The following is a 20,558-nucleotide window of genomic DNA, read 5'->3' on the forward strand; positions in this document are numbered from 1 at the left end:
GCGACGGCGACGGTGACGGCCCGGCGTGCGTGCGTTTTTTCAAGAAAGCTCCATGTGGCTTTCTGGACTGCCGTCGCCGGACGCCGTCTGGTATTTTGTGGGCGTGTCTCTTTTCCCGCGTTTTTCTCAGAGCCTTTCCGAGCACAAAGAGACGAAAATACTGCTGAAACCTTTCGCCATCGAGTTGCAGTTCTTGAACAAGATGGTGATGGGTTCCATACTGCCGTCTTTTCTCCAAAATGGCATGCACCCACCAGCGATGTCGTCTCTTTTGGCGTTTTTTTCATTTGGCGGTACGCTAATAATATTAACATAAATTGTTCTTCATTATAAATGACAGTTTGCATGAGACGAGACCAATGTGGAGCCATGGCAGCATTGGCGGGAAGAGAACATATCCGGACGACGTCGCCGTTATATACGGTTCACGACGATGCGTTTTTCTCGCCAGAGCCGGATGCCGTTGCCGTCGCCGGAGCCGGAGCCGCACCGCAGCCGTAAGAATGGAATCCTAGCTTAAACCTGGTATCACACAGCAAGCCATTTAGTAATCTTCATATTTTAAAACATACACAATATTATTTTATCTATTTATTTATTTATTGTGTGTCTTAGGCCATAGACAATTTATCCTGGACCGCCCACTAACTCTCTCTCCGCTCTTTCTCTCTATTACGAGGTAGCGGCCTCTCGCATTTAGGAACCTACGCTTACAAGCCTTTCAGAAATCAGGGGGACGTGATATCCGGTGTCGATTGTAAACATGGACGAAGTTGCCGAGGTAAGTTCTGAAAATGCTAAAATAAACTCAGCAAAAGTGGATATGGAACATGTTTTTCGATGAGTTTTGTTAAGTTTAGTTTGGAGTTTTGGAAAATCCAGTTCATTGTCACCTCCCATTGTCACAAATAACTGGAGCGTGCTTTCTTTTCACTGTCTTCGAATCGCTGCCTTTCAAACCGGACGCTACGCGCCCCTGAAAGTCGAGCGTCGTAACCTCGAAGGGTCACGTGACGAGATGGCGGTCCAGGCTATTTGGTCTATGCTTAGACTTAGGCTGTTAATTTCATAACATTATTGTGTTCTTGTTATAACAGACCTCCTATTTAAGACTGTTAATTTCATAGGTCTTGTTAAAATAGACCTCCTGATACAGGTACGTACGTTGGTGTTGTACTCTATCTAAAACCTGACAAAAAAATACTTTAAACAAAAAAAACAGTACCCACACATACCTCCACAGACGAAGTGGCACTCCTACGGGTAGTCGGTGAGCCCTTGGAGTGTGTCTTCTTGGGACGTAAATACATATCACTCTTCGTGGCCAGGCCGTATTGATCTTGCACCAAATACAGGAGACTGTCTCCGGTCTGCGTTTCCACTTCTTTGGAGGTCGGAGCACCCCTGGCAGAAACTGTCCGTTTTCTCTTTTTGGTCGACTGTTAGGAAAGAGAGAATGCTTACTGTCCTGCAGGCTAAATATTTCGCCTCTTAAAGACATGATATGGGTTCTATGATAATTTGAGTTTTTAAGCCCTCACGGCCTTTGATGAGATACACAAGTGTATGCGTGTTAAAGTGGTATCAGCAACCTGCGCTTGTGGCAGAATGACCGAGGTCTTTTACGAGCCATTGTGGTGACACGAGGGTGGGATATGGCTTCCGTGTACGGGTCTTCACATAAAGTTGACACGTGTCCGTCCCGACCCGAATTTGGGCCTGCGACTTTCCAATCACAAGTCCAGTGCTCTACCAACTGAGCTACCGGGCCCCCAGGCCGGCTGTGGAGCAACACCTCGTTAAAATGAGTCAACTTGTCAGGTCCAGGTGCACTAGACAGTAAGGCCAAAAAAAATAATAGGTGTGGTTACGGTAACATAGCCAAAAAAAATAGGGTAGGAAGGTAGACAATCACTTTTTTTTTTTTTTAAACTTTTTTTTCTAAGGTGTACAAATTAAACCTACTTGACAGGAAAATAAGTGTGCGACTCGGGCGCTTTCGCTTTCATTGCGTTTTCTGCACTCGTTTACTTGTTTTTTATGTGTATTTGTTTGACAAATGTAATAAAAAGTTATAGGGTCGGCCCCCAAAAATAGGGTAGGTCGGGTTACCGTAACCACACCTATTTTTTTTTTAGGCCTAACGAACCGGGTGGGAGCCAGCCGCGGTGTTGGATTGGTTGAACTTTAGATTGGTTGTGATTTCAACGAATCAGACATTGCGGTTTGTTCTCTCCCACTTTCAGTTTGTGCACCTTAGCCCAGGTGCACGAGTGATACACGAAGCCCCTGGGGCTTAATGTCATGCCTAAAGCAGCTGTCCGTTTGACAAAAACAAGTGTCAATGAATTTTTGGTCAATCTCCGAGCAGGAAAGCGTGGCCCTCGACCAGACTCACAGCAGGTCCGGCACGTGAACTAACAACGTCAAAAACCTACATGGAAGTATATAAGTCTAGGCGAGAGGGAGAATTCTTTCTATTTTGGGTATAGGGTGACCCCAAAACAATATATGTAACCGTGTGCCGAAACACTACGATCACCTCGGGAGGCGAAGTGCAATCAAACAGGATTGAAAATGTTAGGGCTAATTTCTTAGCCCTATAAAAACTGTTATGCAAACCCGAAGGTTTCCATGAACATACAGACAATCGGAAACCACCAGACCCCATCACAAACAGAACTCTACAAACCACAGGTGTTGACTTTAAAGGCCAACAACTCGGGTGCAGAGTCCGTTGCGAAAGGAGCGGTAGCCTCCCCTGTCACAATATATAATCTATATATATATATACGACTTGTGTCTGTGTGTGTGTGTGTGTGTGTGTGTGTGTGTGTGTGTGTGTGTGTGTGTGTGTGTGTGTGTGTGTGTGAGGCGATTATATATATATATGACTAAGTGCCAAAAGGTGCTCACAGAACAGAAGACGACTTTGTTTTACAATAAAAATGTTTCTAAAAACGTGTGTCTGCTGAAAATTGGTGTGTGTGTGTGGATGAATGTGCGAAGAGATAGTGGATATAATTTCGTGTGTCTGATTTAAACGGTTTTGAAGTTATCTTTGTTTAAAGTCAAAAATAACGCCAAAACCGGCCATCTGAAAACGGACATCGTGATACCTCGTGTTTTGAATATGCCACAGAAAAATAACAAGAAGCACAAATGAATTGCATTTAGTTTGATTGAATGCCTGAAACATCGCTTTACAGACGAGACCAAACGTCAAATCTAAATCTCGAGAGAATATTTTTTTTTTCGATAACCGAATTTTAAGGTGTCGCACGCAAGATCTGTCGTCATCACGGCATACATTTTTAAATCGCAGATATTTACTAAATTTCTTTTTCAAAAACTCTGGAATTGATGTCGACACGTCAAGCGATAACGGTGTATCAAACTGCTGTCTTTCGAGTAATCCAGCAAAGACTGCAGAACTTTTGAACAGCATTTTTGAAAACGATTTGAAAATTTCGTCATATCTTGCGTGCGACAAAATGTTCGGTAATTAACGGTTATTTTCTTTTAAAAACAAAATTTACATGTACAAAGATCTACTTCATCTACGGAACCACGTGACACATTCTGTGTTCAAAATTTGTGAAGAAATCACGAACCACGAATGCGCTATCAAGTGTTGAAATTATGTCGTCAACATCTTTTCAGATCTTGCGTGCGACACCATCTTGCGTTCAACATAAAATGTCACTACCTTATCGAGTTTAATGGGTAAAACTAACTATTTGTTGTCTTAGTTTAAAGGCTCACTAACTCGCTCCCGTGTTTACGATGTGTAGTTTGCCCACAATCGATGTCAAATGCATCATAAGGCCATATAATGACGATATGTCGCAATGCGCGGACCATATACATGCATTACAGCTTGTTCTAGCCTCTGAAAAAGTGAGGATGTCAACAAAGACGCGGAGTTATTTCCCTTGCGTCAACGTTACCTCTGTTGGCAAATCTATAAATAGGACGATCTAGATCAAAATAAAACTTCAAATATCTCAACATTTAAGGGGTCCTAGACCACAATATCTTGCAGGGAACTTAATTTAGCATGTCTCCAGCTGTGGGTAAAGCAATTAGCGTGAATAGTCATCAGCTTTCTATGCCTTTAATCTTCTTAATTAAAAGCGTAATAAAACCGAACTTCCAAGATGAATTTTAATTGAGATTAGCGAAAGAGCGGGCACGCAAGTCGACCTTAAAGTAAAAGAATGATAACACGAGCGTTTGTCGTGTTGTCTTGCGTGCAACACATTGTCCAAAAAGGAAAATGTATATTTTTCTCAGACGTTTTTTAAGTTGAAACCTTGAAACTTCACATTTGGGGTTTAATCGCCCCCATGCATGGTAAAAGTCTTGTTGACCCTTGTCAGATTTCAAGGTCACGGCTGGGTCACATGTGGTTCAGAAAACGGATGAAACATATTTTTTCAGAGATTTTTGAAGCTAGAACCTTCAAACTTCAAACAACGCTTTTGCTTAATGATTGTTCAACATGGAGAATTCAAGGTTGATCCTTGAGAAATGTGAAGGTCATAGCAGAGTCTCGTGTGGGTAAAAAAAAAACCATAACCTTTTTCTCAGAGTTTTTCAAAGCAAGAACCTTGAAAGTTCACATTTTTGGGCTTAATAGCCTCCATACACGGTTAAAGTCTTGTTGACCTTTGTCGAATCTCAAGGTCACATATGGGCAAATCAAAAACACGAAAATGCATCATTATCTCAGTTGTTTTTAAAGGGAGAGCCTTCAAACATCACACAACTCTCAATGATTCTCCGACTTAAAGAAGTTAAGGTAGATCCTTGTCACATGTCAAGGTCACAGAAAGGTCTCGTACGGGTAAAACAAACAAAACAAACAGATAATATTCATTTTTTAAGCTTTGTTGTTAGCTAGAATAGAGGCACATGCCACCATTCCATTCAACATGACTCATAGAAATGTATGATGTATGACGTAATTGCATTGTGTGTAATGACGCGGCTGCCTCTGTAGTTATTCCAGCCTTTGAAGAAATGGCGTTTTTCCTTGCTTGGACACATTTTTTAGAAAATATCCTTAAAGGATCTTTAACCTTACTGTGACCTTGGAATTTGATGAGGTTTAATTTAACTTGCGTAGTGTGCCAAGTTTCAAGGCCCTAGCTTCAAAAACATATGAGAAAATCTCATTGAAAAATGTATATGTTTGACCTCAACGCGACCCTGCTGTGACCTTGACTTTTTCAACCAGACTTTAATCGTGTGTGAACATAATACACTAGAACTGTGTGTATTTTCAAAGCTCGTGCTATAAACGCGCTGAATAAATTGAAAATATTCCACATTTGGACCAGATGTGACCCCGCTGTGACCTTGAACTTTGACAAAGATTAACCAGCAGGTCACTTTTAATGAGGTTTTATAAAAATGCTGAAAGTATGTGAAGTATGTAAAGTCTAACTGATCTAGTATTAAAACATGTGAGACGTGACAACGACAATTTTCCAGTTTGCAAAGGAAATTTAACCTCGCTGTGACCTTGAAATTCAATGTTGTTTAATGTGATGTGCACCATACCTGGAGGTCATTATACTTTGGTTGTGTGCCAAGTTTCAAAGCCCTAGCTTTAAAAACGTGCGAGATAACCTTAATGCTATGACTCAGTGCCGTTTTGAATGATATAACGAACAAAATTATCGTTATTTGTAAAATCATTTGGGTAAATTTATCTTTTCTTTTCGTAATTGGGTTCCAGCATCTGTTGTCTTAACAAAAATCTCAATATCAGTCGTGTTTGTCAACTTTTATTTTTTAGCCCCTTTGTCCGCTTTTCGTGCGCACCTTTTGGCACTTAGTCATATAATATGCGTACATACACCACATCCTCATCTCGATTCCCAGTCTATGTAAACACACACAAAATGAAATTTAAAAAACAAGAAATTAAATTTTAAAAAAGCCTCACCCCGACGACGGAAACATTTTTGTTCACCAATTGTTCTTGTTCTCTCTTGAGAGTATCTTCCAACGCTGTGATACTATTATGCATTTTGGTAGTCTCCTCTCTAAGAAACTCTTGTTTCTCGTTCAGGTTCACTAGATCCTGCAACGGATCACAGAAGAAAAGTCAGTGCATGACAATTGATACTAATCACTGCAGTTAACATGCTTTCACCATCAAAAAACAAGAAAGGTAGGTTGTTGGAACGTTATGCCTCGGTCTCACATATACGATTTTTCGGAAGTGTCGGGGATAGTTAAGTCGGCTAGGTCGGAAGTGTCGGATGCAAATTCGGCTCCAAATTTCACTCCCGACCTGTCCTTACGACTTATCCGACCATGTAGCCGACAAGCAGACGACAACCACCCGACTTTAGGGTCGACAAATCCGACATGTGTCCAGACACTTCCGACTGCAGTAACGACAATTCCGACTGCAGTTACGACAGGCCCGGCTGAAAAACTTCCGAACAATAGCCGACTCTCACGACCAGTGTAACGACTAAACCGACTAGCTAACGACTGTCCTAGCGACAAATCAGACTGCCCTTACGACTAATCCGAACGAAACTATGCTACCGACAAATCCGACCACCCTTACGAGTCTTCCGACTACCGTTACGACTAATCAGAATCGCCTTACGACTAAACCGACACGCTTACGACAACCACCCGACAAATTTCTATTCGTCTGAGTCGGGAGGCTCTTCCGACTGTTTTGAAAATTTCAAAACAGTCTGAAGGGCCTTCCGAACTAACCGACTTTTCAAAAACAAAATTGCTAATTCTCACGAACTCTCCGACCTCTTCCGACTTCCAGCCGACTACCTAAAGTCGGGTGACATTCGTAGATGTGAGACCGAGGCATTGGTTATTGACAAAACAATACATTCACGGATATTTCGACCCAACGGTCTTTTAAGTGAACAGACAAACAAATATTCACACACAACTTATTATAAAAAACAAAAAACGTTGAGTCAAAATATATGTGAATGTATTGTTTTGTCAATAACAAACGTTCCAACAACATACCTTTCTTGTTTTTTGATTCTGAATTTTGGAACGTTGGCAGTCTCTTTATTTTTGGATATGCTTTCACCATGTTTATTTCTATTTGCTTACCAGTGCCGGACCTGGGGGTGGGGGGATTCCTGGGTTCCGGACCGCCCCACCCCCCCCCCCCCTTCCCCCCCCTCCCACCCCTCCTTCTGGCGGCCTGGTTTACCTGACAATTTGGTTTCCAGACACGAGGATAGACCCAACAATTACCATTAAAATGTAAACTTGTCCCACCGTCAGGCGGCCCCTGGACCCCTGCCTCATTTTTGGAACACCCCCCCCCCCCCCCCCTCTGGCGGCCTGGTTTACCTGACAATTTGGTTTCCAGACACGAGGATAGACCACAAATTACCATTGACATGTAAAATTGTCCCACCGTCAGGCAGCCCCTGGACCCCTGCCTCATTTTTGGAACAACCCCCCCCCCCCCCCTTTATTGTACAGCCCTGCTTACCCTTGAAATGTTTAAATCAAAGGAGAGATGACGAGTAGGTTACAAGGCGACAACCGAAGACACATTGTCAAGCTGACACAAACACAGTCACCTGGGGTGCGTTGCCTAGAGCTAACGATCTGTTCGCGAAGAGAGAAAAAGTATTCATGTTGTAGGCAACGCTATGGCATTGAAGGTGGGGTCACGAATCATGGTTGCATCAGATGTAGGGACTAAGGAAATATCATCGATCCCTGGAAAGCAATAATAGTTCCCCTCCGGTTTCCTTCGAAGGAACTTTACCACCAGTTCATCAGGTCGAATCTCTTGCACCTGAAACATGCAAGTACCTGCGATTTCAACCTAAGATGACGAGAACAAACGATCCTAACAATCTCTTACGTTAGCACACAAAAATAGATTTTCTGGGCCATCATCAAAGTTATTTACATGGATCACAATGTAGTCAACAACTACAATTTGGAAAGTGCCAACTAAATTCTATTTTATTTCGATTTTGATCACAATCGTAATTCGGAAACATGATTGGAGAGGTGACGCCATTTCATTGTTACGATGGTGAGAAATACATCGTTTTCGTCAATTTCTTACAAAAACATGAATATTATACCGTAATATCTGACCATAGATGAAATACAATAACATCTTATGAATTAAACTAAAAATATGTCAACATTTTTGTTGTTATCTGTAGAAAATAAGACCCAACCGGCGAACCTTTTTCAAGAACATCACCCACGCGCTGGCGATCAAGTCAAATTTCTTAGCTAAGAAAACACTAATTCGAACATAAAATGAAGTGAAATCGAAAGAAAAACTATTATTAACAAATGTTTAGCCGAATTTTTCATTTCATAGAATATCATAGCAGCAAAATCTCACCTTTTCTCAAGAACCTTGGGTGTTGATCACTTTCGTAACAAAATCACAGACTTCGGAAACATGCTCGAAATCTTTCTTCGCTGCTGGAAGCTGGACTATTTCTCTCTGTAACTGCGCATGCGTAGTCACGCGCACCTCTAAGGAAGTCACTACGCGCAAAATAGTTCTAATCTTCAAAACTCTGAACATTCTTTGCAAAACCGTTCACCATCGTAATTGAATTTTGAAGAAACATGTCATATTGCGCAACTTTCAACTTAGTTTGCAGATGCAATTTGGAGAAAATAATACTTAAATAACATTTAGCGTAGCGATTTTCTATCCCCTTTCATGTCAAGGTCGTGTTGAAGATGAATATGCAAATTCTAAAGTTCAAATCTAGGACTTGTTGCTGTTGCACGCGTGTGGAAAACTGTGTTACGAAAGTGATGGCAAACTTTCAAGCGATTAATTTCGTTTAAAAAAAACAATTCTGTGGACATAATAACATTTCAACTGTCAAGTACACTTAAACCAAACACACATAACAAGAATAGCAGTCCTTGGATATTCTAAACGATTCTTGTAGTGATGTGCAAAACTAGTTGATGGTTCATGTCACAGATCAGACCTCCATTTTTCACGCATTCAATCATTTTTTTCGCAAAACAACCTTCATAATAATCATGCAAAATACTCAGTTTTGTTTGTATTATTTCTTTATTCATTTTACTTCTCAAAAATATCAACATCATGATTTAAAATTCAGTATGTTTCAACTGTGGGCTAATTTGATTATGGCACACATAAAAGGTTCAGTTTCTGAGACGCACCCATGTATGTATGTATGTATGTATGTATGTATGTGTACGTGCGTGTGTGTGTGTGTGCATGCGTGCGTATGCGCATGTCTGCGTGTGTGTGTGTGTGTGTGTCGGTATCTGTGAATTTTTATGTGTGTGTGTATGTTTGTGTGTGTGTGTGTGTGCGTGTGTGTGAGGGAGAGAGCGAGATGGAGAGAGAGAGAGAGATAAAGAGAGAGAGAGAGAGAAAGAGAGAGAGAGAAAGAGAGAGATAGAATAAGAGAGGGAGAGAGAGAGAAACGCACGCGTGCCAAAGAAGTGAGAGAAAGAGATAGAGGGACAGGCACAAACATACTGACAGTGTGACTGAAGTATATGGGTTCATCGACAGAGAGAGAGAAATAAAGAGAAAAAGATGAGGAGGGGAAGAGAGAGAGCGAAAGAGAGAGAGAGAATAAGAGCAAAAAAGATAAGAGGAAGAGAGACTTTCAGACGGACACAAAGAGAGACAGACAGATATAGAAGGAGATAGAAAGAAAGAGAAAGACATAGGGAGAGGGAGATGGGGGAGAGAGAAAGAAAGAAAGACAAAGGGAGAGGGAGAAAGAGACAGAGACAGAGACCGACGTAGACAGAGACAGGCACAGAGGAACTGAAAGAGTAAGACAGAGAAAGAGAGAGAGAGAGCACGTAAGACAGACAGAGAGACTGCGAAAGAGAGAGAGAGAGAGAGAGAGAGAGAGAGTCAAACAGCAAGTTCAGTACAGTGCAATGGTTTCTGGCGTGCCACCTCTCAGGTACGTTACAGAATGCTCGGCACAAACCCCCGTTGCCTAGACCATTCTCAGCGAGTTGTCGCCATTGTTACGCTTCAGTGACCCCAGACAATGGTACTCGTACCGAGCGCTTGCTAACGTTCGCGAGCGTTCGTGAGCATTTGCGAGCGCCACAACAAAAATATGCGTTGCCTGGAAAACGTTTGCAAACGTTCTGTGGCGTTCTGTCTAGGCAACGCACCCCAGTTGTTGTTGATTTTGTCTTCTTCTTTTTTTTTTAACCTCGACTACATAAGCATGGAGCATATTTGACAACATATATTTTCATTCAAAGAGTCAGGGTATACATTACAAACGCCTTGTCTTGAACATAAACACCAATGCTGCTGTTCATTTAGCGAAGAACCTAATTTAACTCCATAACGTACGATCATATCTTCTTCTTCTGCGTTCATGGGCTGAAACTCCAACGCACACTCGGATTTTTGCACGAGTGGATTTTTAAGTGTATGGCGTGTACGGTCATATCAAACAGACAAACATTCAGTCCTCCCTGAAAGGTTATCCCAAGACAATCTTCCCACTTAACAATTTGATAATGAGGAGAGATCTAGCTACACGATGTCGTTGTATCATTAAAAAGAAAACAGGCGACAAGAGCAGATGCAAGTAGGGTTTGACGATGTTTGTGTTAACTTACTTCTTCTTTCTTTTCCAGCGAAGCTTTTGCACTGAAAACAATACAGACACGCAGCGATGTTAAACATGAGTTTGTAGACCATCACTTCACTAAGACAGCGTAAGAGTGTTGTAAACAGAGAGGCGTTTAGTTGAAAACAATATTATGGCTTAGTACATATATTTAAAGGTACTGAACTTGTCAAATCCAGGTGCACGGAGCCCCTGGGGCTTTTAGTCATACCTCAGGCAGCTATCCGTTAGAAGAACTACCAAGTTTCATTGACTTGCACCCAAAGAGTCAAGAACTGCGATTTGTTTATGAATTAATTTCGCACTCGGACCCGGCTGGTCTTGACCTATTTTTGGATCTAAATTTAGATCAGGTAGATCACCACATCATGCACAAAAAGACACGTCACTAGCAAACTATGTCAGACGTCATCATGAGTTTGTGTAAAACAAAATCGAGGCCGGAATCACTCAGTTGAATCGAACTCCGACCAAACACCACGTAATAACTAGGTTAATTTATGCACTCGCGTGAACAAGAAACTGTCGAGCTTCACAGATGTCGTCGTTGGGTAGTTTTGGGTTTGTTTTACTACCATAGGAAGATTTTTGAACTGTAAATGCACTCAGCTGCAACAAAAACGCAAAACGAAGGCTGTGAGCTGCACTGTGCCTTTAGATATAATGCTGACGGTGAAGCGTTTTGTTTGTCTTAACGGCACAGTAAGCCTCCCGTTAACCATCACAGAGCTCCCCGAGCGTCTACATACAGTACAAGCATACTTCCATTTAAACGCTCACCGAACAGGAACATCCTGGCTGCTTTCTGTCGAGCGTGAGAAATTTTCAAAGAATTTATTTTCGTGGACTTGGCCCTTTACAACAATGGCGCCTCGTTTTGGTGCTGGACGGCTGTTATGAATATCCCGGAAATCACGCCCGGACAGTAAGCCTCCCGTAAACCATCACATATACTGTCAGGCTTTTACACACAGTACAAACACCCTTCCATTTGAACGCTCACCAAACGGGAACATCCTAGGTGCCCTACGTAAAGAGCGAGCAATTTTTAAAGAATTAATTTTGCAGATTGTTTCGAACACTTTTTGGACCCATCCTGAACTCAGGTCAAAAATGAGTTACTTCCCTTAAACTGGCGATAGCCGTGGATCGATGATTATCAGAATGTTTTGGGACCGTGGTGCTTTTTTGCGCTAGACCTAACTTTTAAAATCTAAATAATAAATTGACAGCTTGTTACACAAACATTCTTTAATCATAAAAGAATTCTTTTTTCATCAAGACAAGATCAGTGCAATTCGAAGTTGTGAAAGTTTGAAAAAAGAAAAGCCCGGAAGCAGGGTCACGCAAGGGTCGTATCAGACGACGGTTTATGCGGCACTGATATCGCCGTTCCTCTCAGTGACAGTCAAAAGCCATCGCAAGAGTTCTTGTGAACCACAGCCGTTTGTTTCGTGCATAAAAACGTGCTATTGTGGATAAGCTCACATCGAATCGCATTCAAATGACTAACTGACGACTACATTGTGAAAAAGGGAAACTGGATCACACGGGTTCACGATGGCTCAGGGGTAAGATAAACCACGCAAAAATAAATTCTTTGAAAATTGTTCGCTCTTTACGGAGGGCACCTAGGATGTTCTCAATCGGTGAGTGTTTAAATGAAAGGATGTTTGTACTGTGTGTAAAAGCCTGACCGTATCTGTGATGGTTTACGGGAGGCTTACTGTGCCTTTAATGTTACATGCACCCCCACTGCAATTTCTTCATGTAAGATGATAAAGTTAATTTGATTTGATTTGATTTGATTAGACACATCGAACATCAACTACTCGGTTGCTTTCTGAGCAGAATGAGATTTGTTTTTTCTTCGTAATTGACACAAGTGTCAATGTGCAAAATCAATTCGGAGCACACTTCCCATTCTGTGCAGGGAACAGTCAAGCTATTGCTTTATGGTATGTGTCAATGTGGAAGGGTGCTCTTATTCCCTGTAAAAAGGCCAACATTAAGACAAGTGTCAATGTGCAAAACCTATTCGGAGCACACTTTCCATCCGTACAGGGAACAGTCAAGCTATTGCTTTATGGTACACTGAGCACAAAAAGTTCAGGATATTTTTTCAGTGGTATAAGCCCAGATGTTAAACAGCAGTTTTTGGGTCAGAAAGATACGTGTATTTAAAGATCAGTCTTTCTTCTGCTCAAAAATGTGTTTCCTGGATCTGAGCAATATTTGGGTATGACGTCAAAGGTCCATGACCACGCCTCCCCTCAAAAATGGCGGTTTTTGTCGGCACGATTCACTTTCAACCGTCGAAACGGTGACTTAAACTGAATACCATTTTACATATTTTACATCCGAAAGTTTTGTGGGTGTCTTACCTAACAGTTCATACACATTTCGTTCAAATTCGCCGCGCAGTCAGGCTGATCCAGCGTGTAAAAGAGAGCGACTACAATCCTGGAAAACGGCAAAAAGTCCTGGATTTTTATGGCACCAGTGTATGTGTGTAAATGGAAGGATGCTCGTATTCCATGTATGAAGCCTTGTCAGATCTGTGGCGGTGTGCGCACTGGTTCAGACGAGAAATAATGGTATCTTTAATGAGATACGATACCGACACATGCATAGCCCAGCGGTGACCTCACAACAAACTGTCCACTGTTAACATAAACACGTCACCGAGACAACCTTGTTTGTGTCATTTTCCCGAGAGACACTCATATTAGGGGACTGACTTTTATCGTGACGCCACTGTTTGCATTGTGACGACTCGTCGAAGTTTGTTTCGCTTTTGCCGTCAGAAATTTCACTTTGGAAGGGAGTGTCGAAAAAGACGTCTTGGTTTGTTCAATCGGTGTCGTATCGCATTAATTAAGTGTCCGTAAAGGTATTTTATGAAATACAGAACCACCCAAACAAAATCACAATCGACTTGTGTAAGACCAAATAAAAATATATGTTGGTTTAGGGTAACATGACCCCCCAAAAAAAGGGTCGGTAGGTCGTTTTTGTTTTGGTTTTTGTTTTTGTTTTTTTAAGTCTCTGTATGGTTCGCAAAATGCTCCAGAGGTTGTTGTTTTTGATGTTTATTTTAGAGGGAAAAAAAAAGTACGGTCGGCGGAAAAAAGTAGGGTCGGTCGGGTTACCCTAAACCAACATATATTTTTGTTTGGTATAAACGCTGATCGGCTTGGCAGAGGTCTTTATCACAGTCAGGTGATGACAATTGTATATTGCATCACCAACCGATAAGGTAAACATATGCATCTCTCTCTCTCTCTCTCTCTCTCTCTCTCTCTCTCTCTCTCTCTCTCTCTCTCTCTCTCTCTCTCTCTCTCTCTCTCTCTCTCTCTCTCTACACACTCTCTCTCTCTCTCTCTCTCTCTCTCTCTCTCTCTCTCTCTCTCTCTCTCTCTCTCTCTGTACCTGTTAAGCGCTTTGATCCAAATGTCTCTGTACAGGAAACATTTCTTTCAAAACCAGTAAACACTCCACAAGCTTACATACTCACGCCTGAAATCTATCGTGATTGCTTTGCGCCGTCGAGATAAAATCTCGAAGCTTGTGCTCAATCACTTCCATTTCAGCTGCAAAAGTAGACACATACGTTCGACTTATCAGTCCTTGAGAGCTGCCGTGTCGGCCATTTATATAATTTCAAAGAATACACACACAAAACTCGTAAGAAATGTGAAGAAACGCCGCAAGGAAATCCTTGTCTTAGAACTCAGGGGACATTTCTTTTTAATTGGTCTTTCTAAGATCTGAATATCTCTTAATACAACAAAATCATAAGTCGAAATTTTAAGATACGCTGAAAGACATTAAGATAAATACTATTATGTATTTGCCTGCCCCATGAGCGGTTGCGAACAACAGAAAACAATACATTCTGCGTGATTACGACCTGTCGACACGCGGTGTTAAAATCGCACATTAGGCTTTTCGCCGAAGCCGATGTTACTAAAAATAGAATGGGTAATTCTGGGAAAGCGTTCACTGGAAATACTCGGGAATTATGCAACCCATTGATCAATTCGATCTTCAATACATCACTCAAAACCTTCGGAAGGAATAAAAAAAAAACTATTACTATTCAAGAAATACAAGTTTAGAAAATAAATAAAAAGTTGAAATTTTTTTTAAAAAGTTTCAAATAAGTTGAGGGGAGAAGGCTTCACAAAAAAAGAAGGGCGTTGACATAGGCAATACAGTGTTCTATATGATCGAACGTGTAGCAAAGACCTGTACGCGTACGTGTAGATATTGTGTCACCATTGACTCTCTTTTTTTTCTCCAATGTTCCAAATGCATACGTTATTTTGCTCCCACAAAAACTGCAGATTTTGGCAAACGCGTGACGTAAAAAATAAATTTAATGACGTTACCCGTACACGTTCCCGTACTCGTGCTGAAAAGTTGCACATGTAGGTTTGTCTAGTGAAGGGAGATACTAACTTACAAGATCATAATGTTTGTATATATATATAGTGTGTATTGCATATATGATTATTGTGTGAACAGTACATGTGGTGATTTGTGTCTGTATGATTAATTTGTTTTATGTAGGTTGTACTTTTAATTGTTCTATTCTGTATATAATTATGTTCTTTTGTAAAGGGCCTAGAGCCATAGGTTAGGCACTTAAAAATGTCCAGTTATTATTATTATTATTATTATTATTATTATTATTATTATTATTATTATTATTATTATTATAATTATACCTACCTATGACCACGGTGTGTCAACTGCAATATCACAAAAGCGCGCTGCCCACACGACTTACCGCCACGTATTTTCCCAAGCAAGTGTCAAAAATGAGGCTGTATGAACGGAAACATCCGGTGTATGAACGGAATCAGTTGACACACCGTGATGACGGTGCCTGTCAGTTTCTCACCTTCGTTCTGATCGTCTTTGACTTCATGCACCAGTTTCAAGAGGTCCTTCGCAGGAATCCAACTGCCGCCTTCTGGAGAACTTTCCACAAACTCCTCCTTAACATCATGTGGGTTGTTCTCTGGAGTTGGGTACCACAGAGGGTCATTGGATTAAAATAATAAGTTTCACAGTTTTGTTCGTTACTTCGCTTCTTTATGTGTTTCTGAATGTTGCTTATTTTTACTAAAAAATAAAGTTTTGTGTATTCGTAATACGTCAAATCGAGAGGCCAAAATAGCGGGTAATTTGTGACATGCAATAACTCGGTCATACGGAATAAAGGAAACACGAAAAAGCCCATGAACAGTTTATGATTTATCATAAATGCATGCATTTTCAGTAGACTGAATACTGTTTGCAGAAGATCAACACAATCTGAAATATTAACCATAGTTGTATGTGGTCAACTTTGTAATGTGTCTTTTCACAGCAGCCCGAACTTCATTTGCACAACTTAGACCCACTCATCACAAACGCACGACTATTTTTGGCTGACACTACTTAAGTACACTTTGTAACGCGCGTGTAGAACGCAAGATCAAAGCAAATAACGTCCACAGGTTTTGCAATCTATCCATTAAAAACTGTCAGAGCATTTGGTTTTTCCATTTACCTGTTACGAAGTTACCGTTGTTTGTCCCTGTTATTTCAATCAACTTCTTTTGTATTAAACTACACAGCATCCTTGCGGAAGGATATCTATGCACCCTTTGTCTCGTTGCGTGGTAACGTCGACAATAGCAGATGGTTTGAAGTTTCGTTTCTCATCTGCTCGCTCATGTTACGAAGCTGTTTTGACCCTTCGTTGCGCTAATGGTAAGATTTTTTTCCAGTTCAGGAAATAGCTTTAAAGCCATATGTACTCGATGACTATACACGCTAATTGCTTTACCAACAGCTGGAGACATGCTAAATTAAGTTCCCTGCAAGATATTGTGGTCTAGGACCCCTTAAATGTTGAGATATTTGAATTTTTATTTTGATCTAGATCGTCCTATTTATAGATTTGCCAACAGAGGGAACGTTGACGCAAGGGAAATAACTCCGCGTCTTTGTTGACATCCTCACTTTTTCAGAGGCTAGAACAAGCTGTAATGCATGTATATGGTCCGCGCATGGCGACATATCGTCATTACATGGTCTTATGGTGCGTTTGACATCGATTGTGGGCAAACTACACTTTGTAAAGACGGGAGCGCGTACATATGCCTTTAAGACTGCAGTTTTTATGCTCACAGTGTCCTAAAGATCATATGAACACATTGTTGATGAATTTGAAGTTAGTTCAGTTTTTGACTCCCATGTTACAGTTTGGTACCCAGCTCCAGAAACAACCCATCTACAATCATAATGCGGGTTTTTTTCACATTCCATTACTATCATCTATCAGACATAACACACAACCCCGAACATAATTATTATGACTTTGTATTGCTTCTGCAGGTATGACGCAGTATCGTCAGCACAAGCCTGATGTTCCTTCTGCAGACATAACACGAGTGATTGAATGTGACGGAAGTGTATGTGTGTGTGTGTGTGTGTGTGTGTGTGTGTGTGTGTGTGTGTGTGTGTGTGTGTGTGTGTGTGTGTGTGTGTGTGTGCTTTTGTCTGTCTTTTCCCTTTTCTGTGTGTTGTTGTGTGTGTGTGTGTGTGTGTGTGTGTGTGTGTGTGTGTGTGTGTGTGTGTGTGTGTGCAAGCTTTTGTCTGTTTTTTCCCCATTGTGTGTGTGTTGTTTTGTGTGTGTGTGTGTGTATGTGTGTGCGTGCGTGTGTGTGTGTGTGTGTTTGTGTGCGTGTGTGCGTGTGTGTTGGTGTGTGTGTGTGCGTGTGTGTGTACCGTGTGTGTGTGCATGCTTTTGTCTGTCTTTTCCCTAGTGTGTGTGTATTGTTTTGTGTGTGTGTGTGTGTGTGTGCGTGTGCTTGCGAATTGCGTGTATGTGTGGGAGTGCGTTCGTGCGTGTATGGGAGTGCGTGCAAGCGTGTGCGTGTCTGCGTGCATCTGTGGGTCTGTGTGGTTGCCAACTCTCCTTTTGAATACGGATAACCCTTCCTGTCAACTTTGTTTGTGAAGGATTCAGTTTATAGACTACCGGCGACCGCGGTAGATGCATGCCCTCACGACCGCCTGCGGCACATCTAAGTCCCCTCATTTAGATTGTCTGGAACTGTCTCCACTTACCCGCCCCGCCCCTACCCCCCCCCCCCCCCCTAACCATCCCCAACCCCACCCACCCTTCCACCCCCACCCCACCCCTCCCCCTCCCCCTCCGTCTTCTCTTTGAAGTTTACTTACTACTGAGTGACTTCTGCCGATCATTTTTGCCCCGTTTGGCAGTGGCAGCGCTGCAAGAGGAAAGTAAAAAGATTAGTGAATCTAAAAACATCAGTGGATACCAGCGAACAGAAAACGTGTACCCTAGCTACCAAACCCACCCCCACCCCCACGCCTAGAACAAAGCAGATCAAACTCCGACGGACCGGGAGAACCCTTCTACCCACCCCACCTCCAACCCACACACACACACACACACACTGAGGCAGTATAACTATACACCTACGGACAGAGAGCTCTGACCAGCTTCTCTTGGTCCTGTTCTAAGGTAAGGCTTGGGAGAACCCTTCCAAACCACTCACACACACACAAACACCAGCACACAAATATACACAGACACACACCTCACACTCACTGGCACACACATATATATACACACCACACACACGCACGCACGCACTCACACACACATACACACACCCACCCACGCACTCACACACACACACACACACACACCAAAGCAGTGTATAAAAAAAGTCCGTCCGGGTGACCAGGAGAGGACGTTTTAAATTATTATAAAAAAAATCCAATCAACTTTTGCATAATGTCTAAGAATAAAAGTTGTTAAGGACGATTAGTACTATCTTGTATTAAAAGGGTTAATCACTACTGTCAATAGTTTTTGTTGTACCCAGGTAAAATTTTAAGCGATGTGACCAAAAATGTGTAAATATCAACCCCGGAGGAGCCTCAGTGACGCATAACGCTGACCTAAACCAGCCAGGTGTGCCGCGTGAGAACGTTTTTCACACCAATTCTGTAAAATTGCATTCCTCGGTCAGATTCTGTCCAATGAACTTCTCAGTAGCCAATAAGGGGTACTTTCAAAGTGCAAACAACACCCCCCCCCCACCCCCCCCCCCCCCCCCACCATCACCACCACCACCCCCCCCCCCCCTCCGCTACCCAATTAGCGTAAGTGTTCTGATGAAATGAACAGTGTTGCGACGTTTCATACGTGCATTGCTGCATGCTTGCAAGTAAAGTGACAACCCAACACTGCATTCCTTGAGACAACAGCAAATGTACTGTCATTCAGGTGGTCGTTTTTACATTAAGTCAAGTTTTGATTTTGTTTAACTGTAAATACCATCGACAGGCGAAGCTATCTTATGGCTTATTCGCCATGTGGCTGTTGACATTGTGTATTGGGTTCATCCCCGGCTCCCGCCAGGATCTCCTTTTCCTTGTTATTATGTGCGTGCTTGATTGTTCTATTTTTCAATCATTCTAATTACTATAATTATTATTACTATTATCATTATTTTCTTTTATAATTATTATTATGATTATTGTTATTTTTCATTTCCAATCCAGGATTTTGCCATGTGCTTGTACTTGTGGCTGTACATCTCTGATGAAAACTAACAGTTATTACACACACACACCTGGGACAGGCTGATCTTTCTTAACCCAGTGTGGGATTTTCAGTGGGGCGACCACCCCCAACCCAGCGCGTCCCCGGGTGGCGGATAGGGGAACGGTCTTCAGATATGGAGATCAGCCGCTTGCGGCCGCGGACCAAACTGGCTCCGGGTGGGATCCCGGAAAATCCTCCCCCCTGTGCTCTCAGGGTAGGACGTACGGGCCATGAGCTAAGGGTGAGGTAACCCCGACAGAAAACCCCGAATGCTGAAGACGGAGGACCCGGGCCGCACGGCGCATTCTAACAAACCACGGGTACACGCACTTACGCAAATGATGACACAATCAACCAGCACAGATGGAAATGGCGCTCGCCCATTGAGGACCCCCCAGGGTGGAGCAGCGTCGGGTCCCATGCCTCAAAGGGACCCAGCCCCAATTACTGGAGGTCCCTCCCGTCCGTCTTGTCACGCCAGGGGACGCGGGAGGAAAGTGACTGGCACCACCACAACCAGGAAGAAACCCAGTCAGCAGCGACCTTTTCAGGTCATGCACTGGAACGCAGAAAGTATCCTGAACAAGAAGACAGAGTTGGAGCATATCCTGCATGAGAAAAACATCAACATCTGCTGTATTCAGGAGACGCACCTGACACCCCAAAAGTCCTTCAAAGTGAGAGGCTACCAATGCCTTAGGTCCGACAGAACAGACCGAAGCAAAGGAGGAATCCTGACCCTCATCAGGAACAACATCAATGCCTGTTTGATAGAAACGCACATGGAGGACTCCGAATATCAGGTGATTCGAATCCAGACGAAGACATCAGAATTCCATCTTGTCAACTTCTACTGCCCCAATGATAGACACCTCGCCCTTGACACGATCCCCGCAAAGGCCTCCAACTTCATCGTGGTGGGTGACTTCAACAGTCATTCACAGAGTTGGGGATATGACCACCTGGATCGGAGAGGAGAAGAGGTGGAGAACTGGCAGGACGACAAAGGTCTCATCCTTTTGAACAGTCCCTTTGACTGCCCTACATTCTATTCCAGAAGATGGCACACTACATCAACTCCTGACCTAGCCTTCTGCACGGAAGACATGCACCAGCTAACCAGCAGAGAGGTCGGAGAACAGCTAGGTGGAAGTGACCATCGGCCAGTCTTTTTGACCCTGGGCATGGAGTCCTGCACTGAAGCTTCCTTCCCACGGTGGAACTACAAAAGAGCGAACTGGTTCCTCTTTAGACACCGC

The 20,558-nt window shown here is 42.5% G+C and overlaps 1 protein-coding gene across 1 annotated transcript in view; it reads right to left on the bottom strand.

Moving 5' to 3' along the window:
- The window catches only part of LOC138945528 (kinesin-related protein 4-like), a gene marked incomplete at its 5' end in the record, with an annotated part of 156,241 nt that overhangs the window by 88,306 nt on the left and 47,377 nt on the right, over positions 1-20,558 (bottom strand). Inside the window, 6 exon segments of the mRNA XM_070316965.1 lie at positions 1,236-1,439; positions 5,957-6,094; positions 10,648-10,678; positions 14,176-14,251; positions 15,568-15,687; positions 17,901-17,950. Coding sequence (XP_070173066.1) covers positions 1,236-1,439; positions 5,957-6,094; positions 10,648-10,678; positions 14,176-14,251; positions 15,568-15,687; positions 17,901-17,950 — 619 coding nt within the window.

Source organism: Littorina saxatilis, linkage group LG13 (assembly GCF_037325665.1).
Source record: "Littorina saxatilis isolate snail1 linkage group LG13, US_GU_Lsax_2.0, whole genome shotgun sequence".
NCBI lineage: Eukaryota > Metazoa > Mollusca > Gastropoda > Littorinimorpha > Littorinidae > Littorina > Littorina saxatilis.